General features: G+C 39.3%; 1 protein-coding gene across 1 annotated transcript; it reads right to left on the reverse strand.

Annotated features, from left to right (window-relative positions):
- Nucleotides 1–904: 904 nt before the first annotated feature.
- On the reverse strand, nt 905–17,117 carry LOC306858497 (meprin A subunit beta-like; the record flags this gene model as incomplete). The annotated part of the gene is made up of 13 exons (XM_079399063.1): nt 905–995; nt 3,535–3,643; nt 3,733–3,897; nt 4,033–4,470; nt 4,554–4,778; nt 4,909–5,064; nt 5,216–5,434; nt 5,596–5,774; nt 6,476–6,593; nt 8,495–8,513; nt 10,561–10,927; nt 16,974–16,994; nt 17,095–17,117. The coding sequence occupies 13 exons, from the start codon at nt 17,115–17,117 to the stop codon at nt 905–907; spliced, it is 2,130 nt and encodes a 709-aa protein (XP_079255189.1).
- Between the last annotated feature and the right edge of the window lie 1,499 nt (nt 17,118–18,616).

Here is an 18,616-nt window from a genome sequence, read left to right on the forward strand (position 1 = left end):
TCAGTCGTCGCTTCAGTCGAAGTAAACCTGAGGATCCTATGGCCAGACGGCCGATTATATAGCCAGATAACCCCGCCCATTCTGGCGGGATCTGGCGGGCTCCGTCGCCATAGGCTTGTGCAGCTCCGCTGCCGACACATTGGTTCGTTTTTAACACACTGCACGAACCAATGATCGTGCAGTTTCACTGCATGATTGAATAAGGCTTCAGTAAAGGAGAAAAAAAAAGGCTTTTTCCCATAGCGTCTTTAGCAAGACGCAGTACTCGTTCCGTATCTCAGGGAACCAAGGTTACGATAGTTTTGTTGTTGTTTGTTTGTTTTTCTAGCAGGCAAAATATTTTGGAAATAAAATCTTGAAGGTGAATATGGATTAGTGAATTTTTAATAATGCAACAGCTTACAAACACAACTGTGCTTATTTTCAGCCCTGAAAAAAGCAAGCCCTGAAAATACAATGCATTAAAATGCCAGCAGTGTTAATGCAATCCATTTGATTTAATCAGTGTAAAATCTTCAGTGCAAAAAAAGGTTTGTTTGTTTGTTTCAAAGACATGTTTTACACTTGATTTTATTCATAGTTACAAAACTGATTACTTTTATGATTTACCAGTAGTGCTAAGGCAGTGATTTATCCCATTGAAAAGCCACAAATATTGTAAATATTTACCTTAAACTCTACAGAGAATGTGTGAATCATTCATTATGATTACAATAAGAGCTTAACATTACAATATATTGATAATTATTATGATTAAAGCTAAAATTAGCATTGATTAGACATAAATGAATAAAGAGAGCCCATAACCCATATAAGAATCTCTGTTAATTAGCAATACACACTTGACTATGAAGAGAGATGTAGTTTTTAGCCCCTGAGCAGTGATAATAGAGATTGGTCATGATTAACTGACCAGCAGAAGAAAGCAAAGCACCGAGATGATCAGAGCGGAAGCAGTCGAGACGCTGGAGCTGCAAAATGTGTCCAGACACTCGCTGAAAGAGAAGCACAAATATGAAGATAAACATTATTAATGCAACAGAAAAACACTCATTTAACTGCATATGTTTTAATAATGTACATTTGTAAGATGTGTGCAATAAATCATTTACAAACAAACGACAGAATCAGCAGTTGTGTGAAAGACTCATGATTTCTGCTTCATTTGAGTCAGATCCTGATCCACTGAATGGCAGGTTATGTTTTTAACAATCTGATGTTATTATATGGTGACGCTGGGGGTTTATGCAGATGTATTTGGAGATTATATTTTGCTTTTGGACCTCAACTTATATTTTTCACCAATCAGCTTTCTTTTGGTCAAAATCACTTTATATGAAGAAGACATATTCAGTATTTACGACTTTTGCCTCTATAAACTCCCAATTTACTGATTATGAATAATTAGCTTAATGACTTGAACGTATTGTAAAGTGAAGTAGCTCAAATAGTAGAGCATGGCGCTAGCAACGCCAAGATAATGGGTTCGATTCCCAGGGAAAGCAAGAGCTGATAAAATGTAAAACTCTAACTTGAATGCAATGTAAGTCGCTTTGGATAAAAGTGTCTGCTAAATGCATAAATGTAAATGTAAGTAATGTTGTAGTCTTACCGCTCAGTGGGCTCTGCTGCAGGTGTAGTGGGAGTTGATGGAGTTGATGGAGTTGTTGTTGTTGATGTAGTTGATGGAGTTGATGTAGTTGATGGAGTTGTTGTTGTTGATGTAGTTGATGGAGTTGTTGTTGTTGATGGAGTTGATGTAGTTGATGGAGTTGTTGTTGTTGATGTTGTTGATGTAGTTGATGGAGTTGTTGTTGTTGATGGAGTTGATGGAGTTGTTGTTGTTGATGTTGTTGATGGAGTTGTTGTTGTTGATGTTGTTGATGTAGTTGATGGAGTTGTTGTTGTTGATGTTGTTGATGGAGTTGTTGATGTTGTTGATGTAGTTGATGGAGTTGATGTAGTTGATGGAGTTGATGGAGTTGTTGTTGTTGATGGAGTTGATGGAGTTGATGTAGTTGATGGAGTTGTTGTTGTTGTTGATGTTGTTGATGGAGTTGTTGTTGTTGATGTTGTTGATGTAGTTGATGGAGTTGATGGAGTTGAGGTCGGCTGAGGTGTGGGAACAACTCTAAGCAACAAACAAGAATACTGTTAGGATTTTATCATCAATCTGAAGAGCCTATAATCTAAAAGTAATGTAGTCTAATGAAATGTGCATTCAGTTTTATTTAAAATAAACTATGTTCAAATGTATATGTAAATGTAAACAAAGTCTGTTTACATTAACTGATAAATAAACTCGAGTCCAATAAAAGTTAAACAGAAAATAAAGTGGAAGGCAGTAAAATTGCATCTGTTTCTGAATGTTTCTTCATAATCTACATAAAAATCACAAACGTAACATTTGTAATCAAATACTTCTTTAGACCTAAACGATATTAACATCTTATAGCCTATAGTTTGGCTTCAGTTGGATTAAGAAAAAGTCATATTTATATAAATATAATCATGAATGACTCCAGAAAGCACAATGTTTACAAGTAAAAAATTAAATAAAAAAAGTAAATGGATTTATTAAGTATATGTATCAATTAATTTTTAATTCATATTATATTGTAAAGAGGCTATTTTATATATTTTTTCAAAATCACAATATTAAACATCCAGTTAGCAAATGATCAGAAGCAATGTTAATTGTATGTTAAACAGGTCTGTATAATGTAATAATCTGTAAGTCATATTTCAAACAGATCTGCTGGCTGTTGAACTACAGAATGCTGTTTCATGCGTCACCTGCTGAGTATTGAGTGACGCACAACTAAATGATTTCAGTTCTTAAATCGGTATGTGAGGGAATCATAAACGTGCTGATTGAGGACTGTCAGGATCTCTAACTCACATCTGTTCCAGGTGTTTGACCTCATTTGATGGTTTATAAACTGAGCAGAATTGTGCTGAAATCATTAGAGATATTACAGTATGCTGATGTGCAGAATTGCTCTCATATGTTAACATGATTTGAGTTTATGAAGGAAAGGTTAGTTGATTCTTCTGCACAGCAGCGCATGAAGTTTTTCTATTCAGTATGTCATTTTATTCTCCTGTCTGTTTATTAATATACTGTATATGTTTGCCTGCACTAAAGGCTCTTTCTGTTTATCACTGATAATGTTGAACGCTATAGTGATTGTGACTTTCATTACGTAAACATTCAGATTCAATCCTGTATTTTCCTATCGGCTTTTACCTTTAAAGAATAGGAGATTAAAGAAGAACAAAAGTGGAAATGCAGTCATATTAATTATATTGGAGTCAGATAAATAACTAAATTATGCACATCATCCTTCACCTGCTTTTTGATATGATTATTAGTTCACAACAGTAACATAAGCTTCCAGCCTTAAATATGTGACTATATTCACACAGTGCAGCATGTTCTCGCCTTCATTATTTCTTAAATATGATTATTTAAGGTACTTTTTAGATTGGTGTATTTTGAATAAAAGTGCAGCAGGTCTAAAGGACACTCACCTTGTAGCACATGGTTCCTGCTGGACGCTTGTGTCAGTAGAAACACTGAAGTTCTTCACAGTTACTTTAGGGCAGGATAGAGAGTCATTCTGAAGCAGCGCTGAGATATCTGGATCAATATACAACATTTATAGAGATCAGTCAGTCTAATAATGCTCAGTTTGCTCTTGTTCTCTGAGGTTTCTTCACAAATCCTACCTTGCATGGTGAAGAGCAATATGAGGTCTCCACCCTTGATAAACTCTCTTCTAGTGAGATCCTCTTTTGTTAGGAGCGTAAAAGAGGCAACTCCACCCACAAATACAGACTCATCACCGATGTTGATTGGATAAGCTTGAGGTTTGTCCCAGTAATAGCTGCCATCTGTAAGAATAAATCTTGGCCTTTAAAAGAACCCTAAAAGCTGCAGATAATAACTTTGATTCTCATCTAAGGAAAATGTTCCATATAGAACATGAAAAATTGTATAAAATAATCAGATTGCATTAAAGATCTAACCATAAAGAGCCAAATCAGGGTCAGTGGTGACGCTCTGCTCAAAGGACATGCGCTTCTGTATGTGTGGATTCTGGTCGAGGATCTGGACGGTGATTTGTCTCCATGGACAAGGCCACTGCAGCTGCTCATCATATGCACCAGATACCAAAGCAACAGCTATATAAAGTTGATTCCCGGACACCAGTAACACAGCCGCAAAGCGATACCCATCACTGGAGTAATACAGTGGACTCAAAATCTCCAACTCACGGTTCAGTTTCTTCTCAAAGTCTCTTATCTGCCATGTGACGGGACACTCTGTCTCTGAAATATTGATATCATCCAGAGAGAAGCCTCCGCTGGAGTTTCCAGCTCCTTTACGCGCTTCAAACACAACTTGGAAAGATTTCTGTGCGTTCAGCGGCACATGATGCAGCTTCCAGTAATTCCCAGGAGTTTCTGCAAGAAACTGAAGGTCAGTAAGACTGAAACACAGGACTATATGTTGTTTAATGTGACCAGTTCTGCAGGAAGAGACGGACCTGTGATCTGATCCATGAGTCTGAGAGCTCCTGTACTGTCTGCTTCGTTCTGCTGCTCTCGGATCCAGATGTTGAGCTGGTCGGACTCGTTTCCGCTGTGATAATAGTAGAACTGCAGACACTGGACTTTACAGTCTCTCGCAGGGGTCACTGTCTTGCTCTCCAATCTGGCTGCGTTGCCCTCGTTTCTGCCCTCAGTGCTGAAGTGCATGAAGAAAGACGTCCCTGCAGGCATCAAAACAGCTGTTAGTGTGAGCAACTGCAACTCTGATGGAAGGGAAGCATTTCTTTCTGCCAATTAAAATAAGTCTCTTCCTGTGACGTCAAAGCAGACACACTCTGTAATAGATCTCACCGTTCTGTTCTTTGCCCAAGTAAGTGTGATCGGTCACATTGATGCCCCTCACGGACTTCACTCTCTCCCAGCCGTAATCAGCAGCAGAACAGACTCTCATCTGATACAGAGATTCATCATCAAAACTACAGTGATCGAGGAAAGAGACGGAGGAATCTGTAATGCAAACAAACAATCAATTCATTACAGTTTCCATTCATCACAGTGGTCCTTGGTCTCAAATACTGGTCCATCTCTGACCGAAGTTCATTAAAGAATTCACAGTTTAAGAAAATATCACATTAAATGAAAGCTGTTAAACACTCACTGCATGTGTAGAGTTTGTTGAGCTCAATCGTATCATATTCACTCATTTCCATTAGTTGTCCGATCACGTCTTGAAACTCAGGACTCTTGGTAATGATCGTGGGTCCGTTACCGTTGCTGAAGGCATTTTTATCAAAATGCATCACAGAGTAATAATCATATGGGGTTTCTTGAGTAGTGGACACATTCTCACTGTGTTTACTGAAATAACTCTCATACTCTGAAAATAAAGAATATTGCAGTTATTAAGGTGAGTGTTCATAAGGCATGGCTTATTTTCTGTACTCTTTAGTAAAACTGACACTCAGAATGGAAAGCAAATCAATCTAATGACTATTGTACTATGTGTCCTTAAAAACAACACTAAAATGATGTGGCAACCTTTCTTGATGTTTGCATAGTTGATGGTGATGTAATCGTCTCTGTCGTATCTGGTCTGCTCGTGGTAGAGTCCCAGTGCATGGAGAAACTCATGCTCAACAATGCCTTTCCTTCCACAGTCCTGTCCAATAGAAAGAGTCTGTCCTCCAGCAGATGAGCGTCCGATATATGACCAACACCTGCGGAATACCTCACAGTCACACAACACATAGCTGGACAAAGTAATGTGACAACTCTGTCCCACTTTATATGAGGTGGCCTTAACTACTATGTGCTTACATTTCAATCAATCATTCGATACAATGCACTTATTGTGTACATACATGTTTTTTACATTGTACTTTTCTTTTTTAAATACCTATGTGTAATAACATCTGTAATTAATTTCTGTAATTACAATTATAATTACACTGTTGACCCATCCCTTACACCTTAACCCACCCTTCAACCTACCCATACTACCAAACCTGTCCCTAACCTTACCCATATCCCACCTCAATAGCAGCAATAGTGTTTTGCAATAAAATATGACCACAATAAGTACATTGTACTTATTTTTTGATGTAAGTACATAATTAAGGCCACCTAATATAAAGTGTGACCGACAACTGTACCAGTGAAATTATATTGCCTACATATTATAACAACAAACATAATAAAAACATTATTATTAATTTTATTTAAACTTCATTTCATTTTTTAATTAACATTGTTTAAATACCTTATTTTACAAAAGCCCTTAAGAGGAAAAGTAAAGTGTCTGAATTTTTGATGTAATTAAATTATTTTCCTCTACACATTCAGTACAGCACCTGCCATATCAGAGTAGTCTATAATATATTACTGATACTGTTGATTACTAACGTAAAGTGTACCGTACCCTTCATGACGCTCCACGGAGATGTAAAACTCTTCTGCTGCTCTGGGCTTAAAGTCAACACATGATTTCAGTCTGAACTGCTCAAAGGCTCTCAGAATGACTCCTCTGTCATTCATACCTTTAACAACAAACAAAACTGAGTGGAAAACAATAGAAAAGTTACATTCAATGTTTAAATGTTGAGAAATCTGAAATCTTACTGAGATTTACACTCAGCTTATAGGGGACGGGAAGATCCCACAAGGACTGATTCACTAGAATGGTGCTTCCTTGCCTAAGCTTTAAAGCAGATCAGTTAAACACACACACACACACACACACACACACACACACACACGCACACACACATACACACAAACACAAACACGCACACACACATACACACAAACACGCACACACACACACACACACACACACACACACTCGCACACACACACACACACACACACACACACGTACACACACATACACACAAACACGCACACACACACACACACACACACACACTCGCACACACACACACACGCACACACACGTACACACACACACACGCACACACGCACACACACACACACACATACACACACACACACTCGCACACACACGCACACACACGCACGCACACACACGCACACACACGTACACACACACACACACACACACACACACACACACACACATACACACAAACACGCACACACACACACACACACACACACACACACTCGCACACACACACACACACACACACACACGTACACACACATACACACAAACACGCACACACACACACACACACACACACACTCGCACACACACACACACACACGCACACATACACACAAACACAAACACGCACACACACATACACACAAACACGCACACACACACACACACACACACACACACACTCGCACACACACACACACACACACACGTACACACACATACACACAAACACGCACACACACACACACACACACACACACTCGCACACACACACACACACACGTACACACACACACACGCACACACACACACACACATACACACACACACACTCGCACACACACGCACACACACGCACGCACACACACGCACACACACGTACACACACACACACACACACACACACACACACACACACACACTCGCACACACACACACACACACACACACACACACACACACACACACACACTCGCACACACACACACACACACGCACACACACACACACGCACACACACACACACACATACCTCCATGACGTCTCCTTCTGTGAGATTTAAACCTAATACAACAAGAGAGTTCAGTTCATATTAAATGTGCTTCAATTAAAAGTATTTCAGTATATACATATCTGAATAAAAGTAATGATTGCTAAACAAAAATAGATAAGTTACCATACCGCAAATAAAAATGTATTACCTTTGTTTATATCTGGAATGCTCTTCCATTTCTCATTGATGACTTTGTGAAAATTATATTGAAGTCAACAAAAGACAAAGAGAGGGAATGAGTATTGTATGGAAACCCATTTCTGACAATGAATACAAAATTTAAAAAGTTAATTGTGACTTTTTGTCTCACAATTCTGACTTTTTTTCTCATAATTGCATGATATAAAAAGTCATAATTGTGAGATATAAACTCGCAGTTCTGAGAAATAAAGTCAAAGTTGCATGATATAAACTCGCAATTCTGACTTTTTTCTCACAATTCTGACATTATAACTCGCAATTGTGAGTTTATTTAAGGCAATTCTGAGAAAAAGTCAGAATTGTAAGATAAAAATTCGCAATAACCTTTTTTTATTTTTTATTCAGTGGCGGAAACGGGCTTCCATCGTATTGTGTACATTGCTAAAGAACATGTTACTTTATGAAGGTAAAATGATAAATGATCAATCACATCATCAGACTGTAATGAGCAGTTAATCAGGGAACAAAACATCCTGCACGCTGGATACAGATCACAATAACTTTACGACAGATCAATGTGACTGTGCTGAACTTACATATTTCCTCAAATGTGACCTGAGAACATGAGATAAGAAAACAATACTCAGACATAAAGAGAAATGGATTTCAACAACTGTAAATCGCTGTAACAATGACTAACTCACCGCAGGTAAAGCATGAAGAACCAAAGCCAAGCTCAGCAGAAGAAAAGCACATGAATGCATTGTCACTGAAAATCAGAATAAACACATTTGATTGATAAACTATCTTATCACTCACAAACCTGTAATCAGTGTTTAAATTTAATGCTACTATATATACTAGAAGACCACTATTTCAGGCAAAGAGGGACACCTACCAGTTTCTAGTCACTAATGAGGCTGTGCGTGTTCAAATGTGAAGTGAGAGTAGTTTAAGCTTCATTCACCTCACGGCAGTCCAATAAAACCCACCCCAAACCTGACTGGAAAAACTGGCTTGATTGAAAACTGAAAATGACTGAAGGGGGCTGTCTGTTTGCTCATTTTAGACTTGACTTAAATATTTCAGAATCACGCATTGCTTTGTGTTTATGATACATTCATGCCTCAACCTGTCATCAGAATACATATCAGGTCAATAGGAAGTTATTTCTAACACTCGCTTGTGTCTGAAAGTGAGTTTTGAGCTGAAAATATAGTTTAAATAAGTTCTGTCATGAATACAGTGACTAAACATTGCGGACAGGAGAACTTGTTAAAGTGAAATAGGTATTCAGGCATGTTTACATATTCAGCCGGGCTCACTATATTTAGCTCAAAACCTTCAACGAGATGTTCTGAGCGCGATGTTTTCTTTCTCTATGCTGATTTAGATGCAACAGTAGATGCAGAGTCTCATTCATCTACAAATGACTTTTACAAAGACCTCTATAACGTTGGCACCCCATAAAAAGAAATAATTACCAAAACTATGCCATTTGTTTGTACTGATTTGTGCCTCAAAAACAAATGTTTGTGCTGGTTTGGTGTTTGAGGAATTAAATGTAATTTTTTTTAACCGTGTGACATTGCTCTCCACCCCATGTTGCCCAAACGGCTCCGAATCGGCACAATTTGTTTGTGCTCAGTTTGTGCCATTAAAACAAAAACTATATCTGTTTTCCTTCCTGAGATATAACCAAAATGTTTTCGGGAGCTGTGGCGTCACTCTCCACCCCAGTTTATCTAAATCACACAAAACTGTTCTCATTTGTTGTCTCGATTTGTGCCGTTAAAATGAATCTAGTGAGTGGGGCGGGGCCGAGAGCCATGGGAACGGAGCGAGGCCGGTGGAGTTAATGATGATTAAATGCTTGCCGGTTCCCACCTCCTTCTTCCCGATCTACGAACTGCATTACATTGGTGCCGAAACCCGGGAGGGCCCGGAGGGGGGGGGGGGGTAGAGCGCAGTCTCGAGGGTACCCCCCCCGGCCTGCGAGGGGCGATGGGGGTATGTAGTGAGTGGGCCGGGGCCGAGAGCCGTGGGAACGGAGCGAGACCAGTGGAGTTAATGATAATGAGCAACACCTGCACCACTAAACACATCATTGAATTACTGCGCTAATGGAAAGGGAGTATCAGAGGGGTCTGTGTTGCCATTTTTTCCAGACGCCGAGGTCTTTGCCCTGTTTGACTTTATTTATGATAAATCCAGCCCAGCACTTAAGGTTCTCTTCTCTAAAGACATCCAGATGTTCCTCTCCAATATATCCTGGGTTTTATGGTCCCAGGAGATAAGAAGGTTCAGGGCAGGAGATCAGCAGGAGGGAAGCTTTGATTCCTGCTCAGGAATATGTTGAAATTAGGTGTGTGTTTGTGTTCTGGTTTCGACCAGGTCTTTGTCACGGTTTAGTTTCCTTTCAGTTCAGTTTTGACCTTATTTGGTAGTTCCTGTTCTGGTTTAGTTAATTAGTAATCATCGTTTAGTCCTGTCACCTGTTTTGTATTAATTATCTAGTTTGCTCCTTTGTTCTAGTTCCTTTATAAGCATGCAGTTTAGTCTTTGTCTTTATCTTGTCTTAAAGTTATGTAAAGTTTGTTCAGGGATTGTTTTCTTATATCCTGAAACTCTTTTGTTATTAAAAATCTGTTTTTCTATTTACCCGCTGGTCCCTGCATTCCTTCGTGGAGCAAACCATTACAGAAGACAAGACCGAACTGAAGATGAGGAGGCGGCTAATTTTAGTTCCCCGCAAGGGAGGTCCGGGGATGTTCCGCGAGCTTCCTTCGATGTCGCCGCCCACAATGTTTCCGCCGTTCGAGGCGATGAGTATTCCGCCCGCGGCGATGATGTTTCCGCCGTCCACGGCGATGATTGTGCCGCCGTACGAGGCGATAATGGTTCCGCCCGCGGCGAAGTTGGTTCCGCCGTCAACGGCGATGATTGTGCCGCCATCCGAGGCGATGATGGTTCCGCCCGCGGCGAATACAGTTCCACCGACACAAAAGGCGGGGCTATTGGATGAGGCTCTGCCCCCGGAGTTCTCGGCTCCCGTACTCTCTCCAGTGCCTGCTCATCGCAAGTACCCTCCTTCGTCTCCGCTGGTTCTGCCCAGCTCTCCTTCGTCTTTGCTGGTTCCGCCCAGCTCTCCTGCGTCTCCACTATGTTCCGCCCAGCTCTCCTGCGTCCCCGCTGGTCCCGTACGGATACGCACTCCCAGAGTACCCCCGAGAAGTCGCACTTCCAGAGCACCCCCGAGTATTTGTGCTGTCAGAGCGCCGCCGAGAGTCTGCGCTGCAAAAGCGCCCCCAGATGTCCGCTCCTCCTGAGCGCTCCACAGAGCCCGCTTCTCCTCAATTGTTCCCTGGAGGGAACTTCCCCAAGAAAATTGGGGGGGGGGGCTATATACCCCTGGCTTGCATGGCCGGGCCGAAGGAAAAGGCCACGGAACTCCCTGTGCTATCTCGGCCTACCCAAAAAATAGTCCCTCCAGGGCCTCCCGTGTCTCCTGATCCGCCATGGCCTCCCAAGGCCCCTGATCCGCCCTGGAGGCTTCCCTGGTCTCCTCCCTGTCCTGGCCCGGCTCCAGCCTCCAGAGCGCCCGCCCCCCTGCCCGTTATGTGTATGTTACGGTGCGGGACGCACCTTCCAGGAGGGGGGCGATATCTGTCACGGTTTAGTTTCCTTTCAGTTCGGTTTTGACCTTATTTGGTAGTTCCTGTTCTGGTTTAGTTAATTAGTAATCATCATTTAGTCCTGTCACCTGTTTTGTATTAATTATCTAGTTTGCTCTTTTGTTCTAGTTCCTTTATAAGCATTCAGTTTAATCTTTGTCTTGTCTTAAAGTTATGTTAAGTTTGTTCAGGGATTGTTTTCTTATATCCTGAAACTCTTTTGTTATTAAAAATCTGTTTTTCTATTTACCCGCTGGTCCCTGCATTCCTTCGTGGAGCAAACCATTACAGTCTTACACTATGACTGTTTTTTAAGTACAACGGGGAAAGATAAAATACAGGAATAATATCATGTGGATTTGTTTATGATCTTATTATTTCATTAAACAATCAGAAATAATGCTTTCATAACATTTTCAAAATGATAGAATGAAATATTCCTCCATTCACATAAACCAAGAAAAAAACATTCTTAATACATGAAAAAAAAACTGAGATGCTTTGAACATTTAAAAACATTCATAAGTACCGTTTTCGTCATTTAATGGGGAAACATTCATCATTTGTTGGATGAGCTCATACCCATTGGCATGCTAAACACTCTGAGAGTTGTCATGACAGAAATGTGTTAGCTCATAGTTAAACATATGAAAAACAAGAAGCAACACCAACACTCTCTTAACTTCGGTGGGCCTGGCCGTTCGCCTCAAGAAAGCCCAGCAGAGTCACGATCAAGCCCCAGAAGTGAGCGTGAACTGTGACTACGACCGTCCAGTGACAATGGAAACATGGCTACAGACCCTTTTCATAGACTCTGATGATGCATTTCCACAGTAAACCTGACACGGTTTTACCCACTGACAAGAATAGAATAAATCAACTGAACAACAATGAAGGGGGATCCAGGTGTGGGGGCATAAGCGGAGCGTGTAAGGATGGGGAGGCTTAGCCTTCCCAAAAATGCCCCTGCATAAACAAATTAAATCTATTACGTCTGTTGCTAACAAAGTGAAAATGAAAAGACAGTGTCGATCGTGGCATTAAATTAAGATCTGCTCTGTATTTCATTTTAGGAGTTTTTACAGTGTTGCGCATTTTAACCAATCACACACGATTCTGTTGAGCTTAGGAATGCAATGGCCAATCAGAGGCGTTCAGATGAGTCATCGCTGATACTCTTCAGCTTTGAATGTGTGTGGGTTTTCTGACTGAATTCCAGACTCTTGGGAATTCTCTCATCATAAACAACAAAGCACAGATGTTCGTACAATGTAAGAGATTCATGTCACCGTGTATACAGCTGCAGCTATTATAACAATAGTTGTTGTTTTTTTTGAGAGTGCATAAACTCACAATCAAAGTTAGTGATAATGTGACTTTCTATGTATAATATTCGCCATGGAAAGGAAAAGTTTTATAGTTATCAATTTCTTATGTTTTTATTAAATCGTAATCATTTTAAATACAAATTCAAATATATTTGGTAACACTTTACATTAAGGTTCCCTTTATAAACGGTTTATAAAGGTGTTAATAAATGACTAATAACTCTGCTTTTATTGTTGTAGAGTACTGTAGAAATAATGAGGCATCAAATGCTGTTCTTTATTGTGAAATGAACAGGAACCGAGTTTAAATGTTGACACAAAACTTTACAAAGTAATCATTCATTTAAGTTCAAGGAAAAGCCAAAACGAAAAATTCGAAAGTCCAGCTAAAGCAGTGCGGGCAACACTGCGACGCTCCGTTGCCAGGGACAAAAAAGTATAAATTGCTAACATCCAAATACAGCAGAAATCACTCTAGAGTAGGCAACTACCTTACATTACATCTCCATTAAACAACAAATTGTGTTATATTAATTTAAAGGTCAACTATGTTTTGCGGCTCCAGGCAAATTTAATTTGGTGGGAGCAGGGCCAAAATGGCTCTTTTGGTCGCAAAGGTTGCAGACCCCTGGTCTATGGCTACAAAACCTATATATATATATATATATATATACAGAGACTCCTGATATAAACACAAATGCTCACAAATGTTTTTTTTTTTTTTTTTTTGGTTGTTTGTATTTTATTGAATCAGATACCTGCACCACAGATGATGAATCCTGCTGACTTACAGTCTCTTTAAACTGTTTTCCTCTGAGAGCGCTGCACCAACATCAGAAGTTCAACTACACTGATATTCTATGGTAAAACAAGATCCTTGACTACTGATAATGAGTTTTTCTTCTTGAATCCATGGAAAGAAGCAGAAACACTTAAATAACAGGTAAATGTCAGGTATGATTTATTTGTTTCAGTTGTTGAACAGAATCTGTTGCAGGAACGAGTCAAAGTCTGTTCACATCTCTGTGGTTAGATCAGTGTGCACAATAATGTGTCTTTGACCTTCATTATGTATGTTTTGATTATACTGTAAATAAAATACAAATAAAACCCCATTTTTTCAGTCTCCTCACATTCTCTCTTACCTGCCTCAGTCACAGTCACACTGATGGGCAGCTTTAGCATTTAGCATTAGCAGCTTTAGGGGAGGGCCCTTTGTCTCGCAGGTGAGAATCACTTAATATTCAAGCCCATTACCACTCCCTCGCATATTGGCTTTCAATCACAAAACATGTCTTTAAAAATGTAAATCAATATATTGTTTTCTGTGATCAACTAAACAAGATGATTTTCACATAATTATGAAGCAAAAATTCTAGGCTACAAGATCTAGTTCTCAAAAGTCTTTTCTGTATGTGTTTTATGGCCTTATTTCAGTGACTTCAGAATTGTAGTTTTTCACGAACCACTCATAAACGTTGATTTCTCAAAAACACAATCATGTACATAAATGCTGCTAACATATTATTGTAGCCCAGTTTGTGCTGTTTACAGTGTTATTAGACTTTAGCCATTTATATTTTTATAAGCAACTGAAAAAAGCACAAATGTCAGGGCATGCCGAAACTTCTCCAGGCCCCCAAAACCCCCTCAGACCCCAGAGGGTTAAGGTGCACTTTCACAGGTTACTAACGTTCATAACTCATTAATAAATGGTTCACGGGTGTTCACTTTACATTAAGGTGCACTTTCACAGGTTACTAACGTTTATAACTCATTAATAAATGGTTCACGGGTGTTCACTTTACATTAAGGTGCACTTTCACAGGTTACTAACGTTTATAACTCATTAATAAATGGTTCACGGGTGTTCACTTTACATTAAGGTGCACTTTCACAGGTTACTAACGTTTATAACTCATTAATAAATGGTTCATTGCATTATGGTTCTCAGGTAATATTGGAATTAAAATGTTCAATATTAATATCTCATGTAGTCATGGTTGTGCTTTTGTCATTTTTCCCCCAAAAGAAAAACCAAGATAATTGTATCTTGATAAACAGAAGATATCAGTTTCTAATCATTCCTGTGGATAGGCATCATAAACTTTTGCAGAGAATTATGGGTAAGGTACAGAGAAGATTCTGGTAAGAAACATTGTAAGTGACACAAGTCATGAGATATAAATGAGAAAACCATGAATTCAACACCCTTCAGTCCTGATTAGGGATGGGTACCGAAACTCGGTATTAAATCGGTCTCGGGGCTAAATTATGAAAGACCGGAGTATCGATAAGCTCTGACGTTATCGGTACTTCTGTCGGTATTGGAGAAATTAAGAAAACACACATACATTTATTGTTGCTCTCTCTCTCTCTCTCTCTCTATATATATATATATATAATGTCGCCAGCTGTTTTTATGTGCAATAATATTCAAACATTTGTCTATGATGCATTTTTGCTATTCGCAATTCAGAAGCCAGATCGCGCTCACGCGGAGGAGCTTCAGCACACGCTACATGAAAGTCCTGTTTAAGTATGATAGAAGAGAGAACCAAGTATTCAAACATCTGCTCACACTTTAGGCCTGTGGCTGTTATATTAAGCTAAGTATTTATTTATTTATTTTTTTTTCGACTTTGGCTTCCAAGGATTATAGCCGCACAACTCCCTTCCCTTCATAGCGGCGCGGATTCGTTCCTCCGAACCAAAACTTAACATCTGAATCAGCTCAATCAGTGATTGTTATAAAATGCCGTCTTTACTGTTGCTACATTGCAGGACATATTTGATAGTAAAACGTTGAAAGTACAATCTGCACAAGTGATGCTGTTCAGGCTGAAATGTGTGTGCGCGCGTGTGCCTGCGCGGCGGCGTGCTCCAAAACGGACAAGCAAAGTACACTTTGAGCTTCGGGCGCGTCGAAATAACACACAAAAATATGCCAAAAAATACACACACAATGTGTCAAAATGGCCGGTTATGAGAGTCTTCACTTTTATGTTTTAAGTGGACGAGAACAGTTAGGAGAAAATCCGATGCGTGTCAGTATATTGTCTTAAAGTATCAGACTGGAGCTTGAGCCATCAACGTTAATCAAAGAACAAAATGCAAAGAGAAAATCACCCACAGCTCTTAATCTGAACAACGTTATAGCTTTAATAAACATAAATCTATCAGTACATACAGTGAAAACTATGCAGTGCTCATTTACATTTGATTACTTTTGTAACTATTACTTACCTGAACATTAATATTAGTAGACCTTCATGGAAAAATGAAAGCACTGTTTATTTCATTTCGTTTGTGTGTTTGTTTTATTGTATTTGTCAGTTTGTTTTACTTTGTTTCTTTGTTCATGTTGTTACTGTATCTTATCTTAAAACACTAAAAACACCTGCACACTGGTGCATTTATAAATTGATGAAGTGCAGGCATTTTTAGTGTTTTATATACATAAGATAAGATACTGTAAGAATATGAACAAAGAAACAAAGTAAAACAAAAAGTACCGATAAGAATACCGTTACCGGTACGATCCGTTAAGAGTACCGGATCGATAAGCAGTATCGATAAGAGTAGTAATACCGTTAAAACCTTAACGATACCCATCCCTAGTCCTGATATAATAATACATTGTTGTGTAATGAAATAAATCAGGATCTGGTGTTTTGTGAAACAAGTATTAATAAATATATTTATTAAGCATTTATAACATGTGAGTTAAAAATGGCTCACTCTTTGGCAGGTATTGCATTAAAATTACCCTTTTTATTCATGCATTTATAACTGCTTATCAATGATTTATAATGCATTTTGTAAGTGAGTTATTAGTCATTTATTAACACCTTTATAAACCCTTTATAAAGGGAACCTTCATGTAAAGTGTTACCACATATTTTATTAGCTTACATGACACCCATATCTGGTTCTTGCCTAAAAAGACGGGTTTATGATGTTTAATACATTTGGCTTTTTTTAGCCTTACCCTGGAGTTGGTTCACCCTCCGCCTATGTGTGGGGGACTTCATTGATGGAGGCATGAAGTCATTTGTGTAATACAGCATTACCTTTCCTCATTCTCTGCCTTCCTGCAGGAGATAAACAAGACCGATGTGGCAATTTGCCGTGAACGAGTGCCTTCAAGCTAAGAGCCCTCGGAGCAGAGTTCTTACAGTTCTAGAATATTACCGGCTTTCAACGATTCTTTTCATTCCAATACAGTACAGATGAATAAAAAAGCCAGTAGAAAGAATTCAGACCTGCTGAACAGCATGAAATGCAGAAAGGCCTTCAGCTGATTTTCAAAAAGAAAATCACTCCTTTAAAGTGTGTTCTGTTAGATATAAAGAAGACTGCAGATTTGGGAAGATTAATAGACTTAGTACAACATCACTTTCACTTCTGAAGCTTTTTCCACTGCCTTTAAAAGAGCTTTTAAATCGCTCAGTTCTCTTGATATCAATGCATATATACATAAAACTCTGAAATGCTCCCAGAATGAAGCACAGATCAGTGATACGAAGCCAAATGTGTCCTTTAGTCAATGACAGCTGCTAAAGAACACAGACAACTGCTAAACTGTGAATAAAAGTAGTGTCTGCATAACCACTGACACCTGTAAAAGTACAATACAGCGCTTGAATCAGATGTTTCTCTTGACGCTCTGGTGATTTCTTGGAGCTGGACAGAATTGCAGCACTCAGTTGAGTCTTGTTTCAGTGTGTTATTGATCTGCTGTCAGGACATGAAACATTTTCACACATGTACAGTAAGAAACATCTTCTGAATTAGATTGGTGGTGTTGACAAATAAAGCAGCAGACAGTAGATAAGATTGAGATTCCAGCACAAGCTGGTTATGATGAGAAGATGAATGTGTGACATTTAAAGCATGCTGCAGTTATTAAGAAACAGGTGACACACCACACTTTCTGGCTTCTCCTCAGGCGTTACATACTTTGACAATAGTCCAACTCCAAGCTAATATGCAAATTGTGTTTATTTTAAGCCATTCTCACAGTTTTTCTCATGGTGCATCACAGAAAAGTTGTTCTCCAAGCTGTTGGTCCCATACAATAGACCTTGGTCTTTTTACTCCACTCATCTTAAAGATGTCATGTGTGTCAAGATGGAAAATTACTAGGCCTTTCAAGTGATTCAAATGTTTCACAATTAATTACTTTAAGTAATCGCAAATAGTCCACACACGGGCATCAATAGACCCTTCTTACTGGGGCATGACTGTGTACGCAGCACTGTGTGTATGTGTGTGTGTGTCTGCGAGTGTGTATATTACTGTGTGAGTGTGTGTGTGTGTGTCTGCGAGTGTGTATATTACTGTGTGAGTGTGTGTGTGTGTGTGTGTGTCTGCGAGTGTGTATATTACTGTGTGAGTGTGTGTGTGTGTGTCTGCGAGTGTGTATATTACTGTGTGAGTGTGTGTGTGTGTGTGTGTGTGTGTCTGCGAGTGTGTATATTACTGTGTGAGTGTGTGTGTGTGTGTGTCTGCGAGTGTGTATATTACTGTGTGAGTGTGTATATTACTGTGTGAGTTTAATTGATAAAATCTCTGCTTGTGTGAAAGACATAAAAGATTGGCTTAATATAAATTTTCTGCAACTTAACACAAACAAAACTGAGATCATTTTTATTGGAACTCCCACACTTACCAGCAGTGTTTCTACCAATTTCACCTGTGAGATTGCAGGCTC

The sequence above is a fragment of the Barbus barbus genome (genome assembly GCF_936440315.1).
Source record: "Barbus barbus genome assembly, chromosome: 39".
NCBI lineage: Eukaryota > Metazoa > Chordata > Actinopteri > Cypriniformes > Cyprinidae > Barbus > Barbus barbus.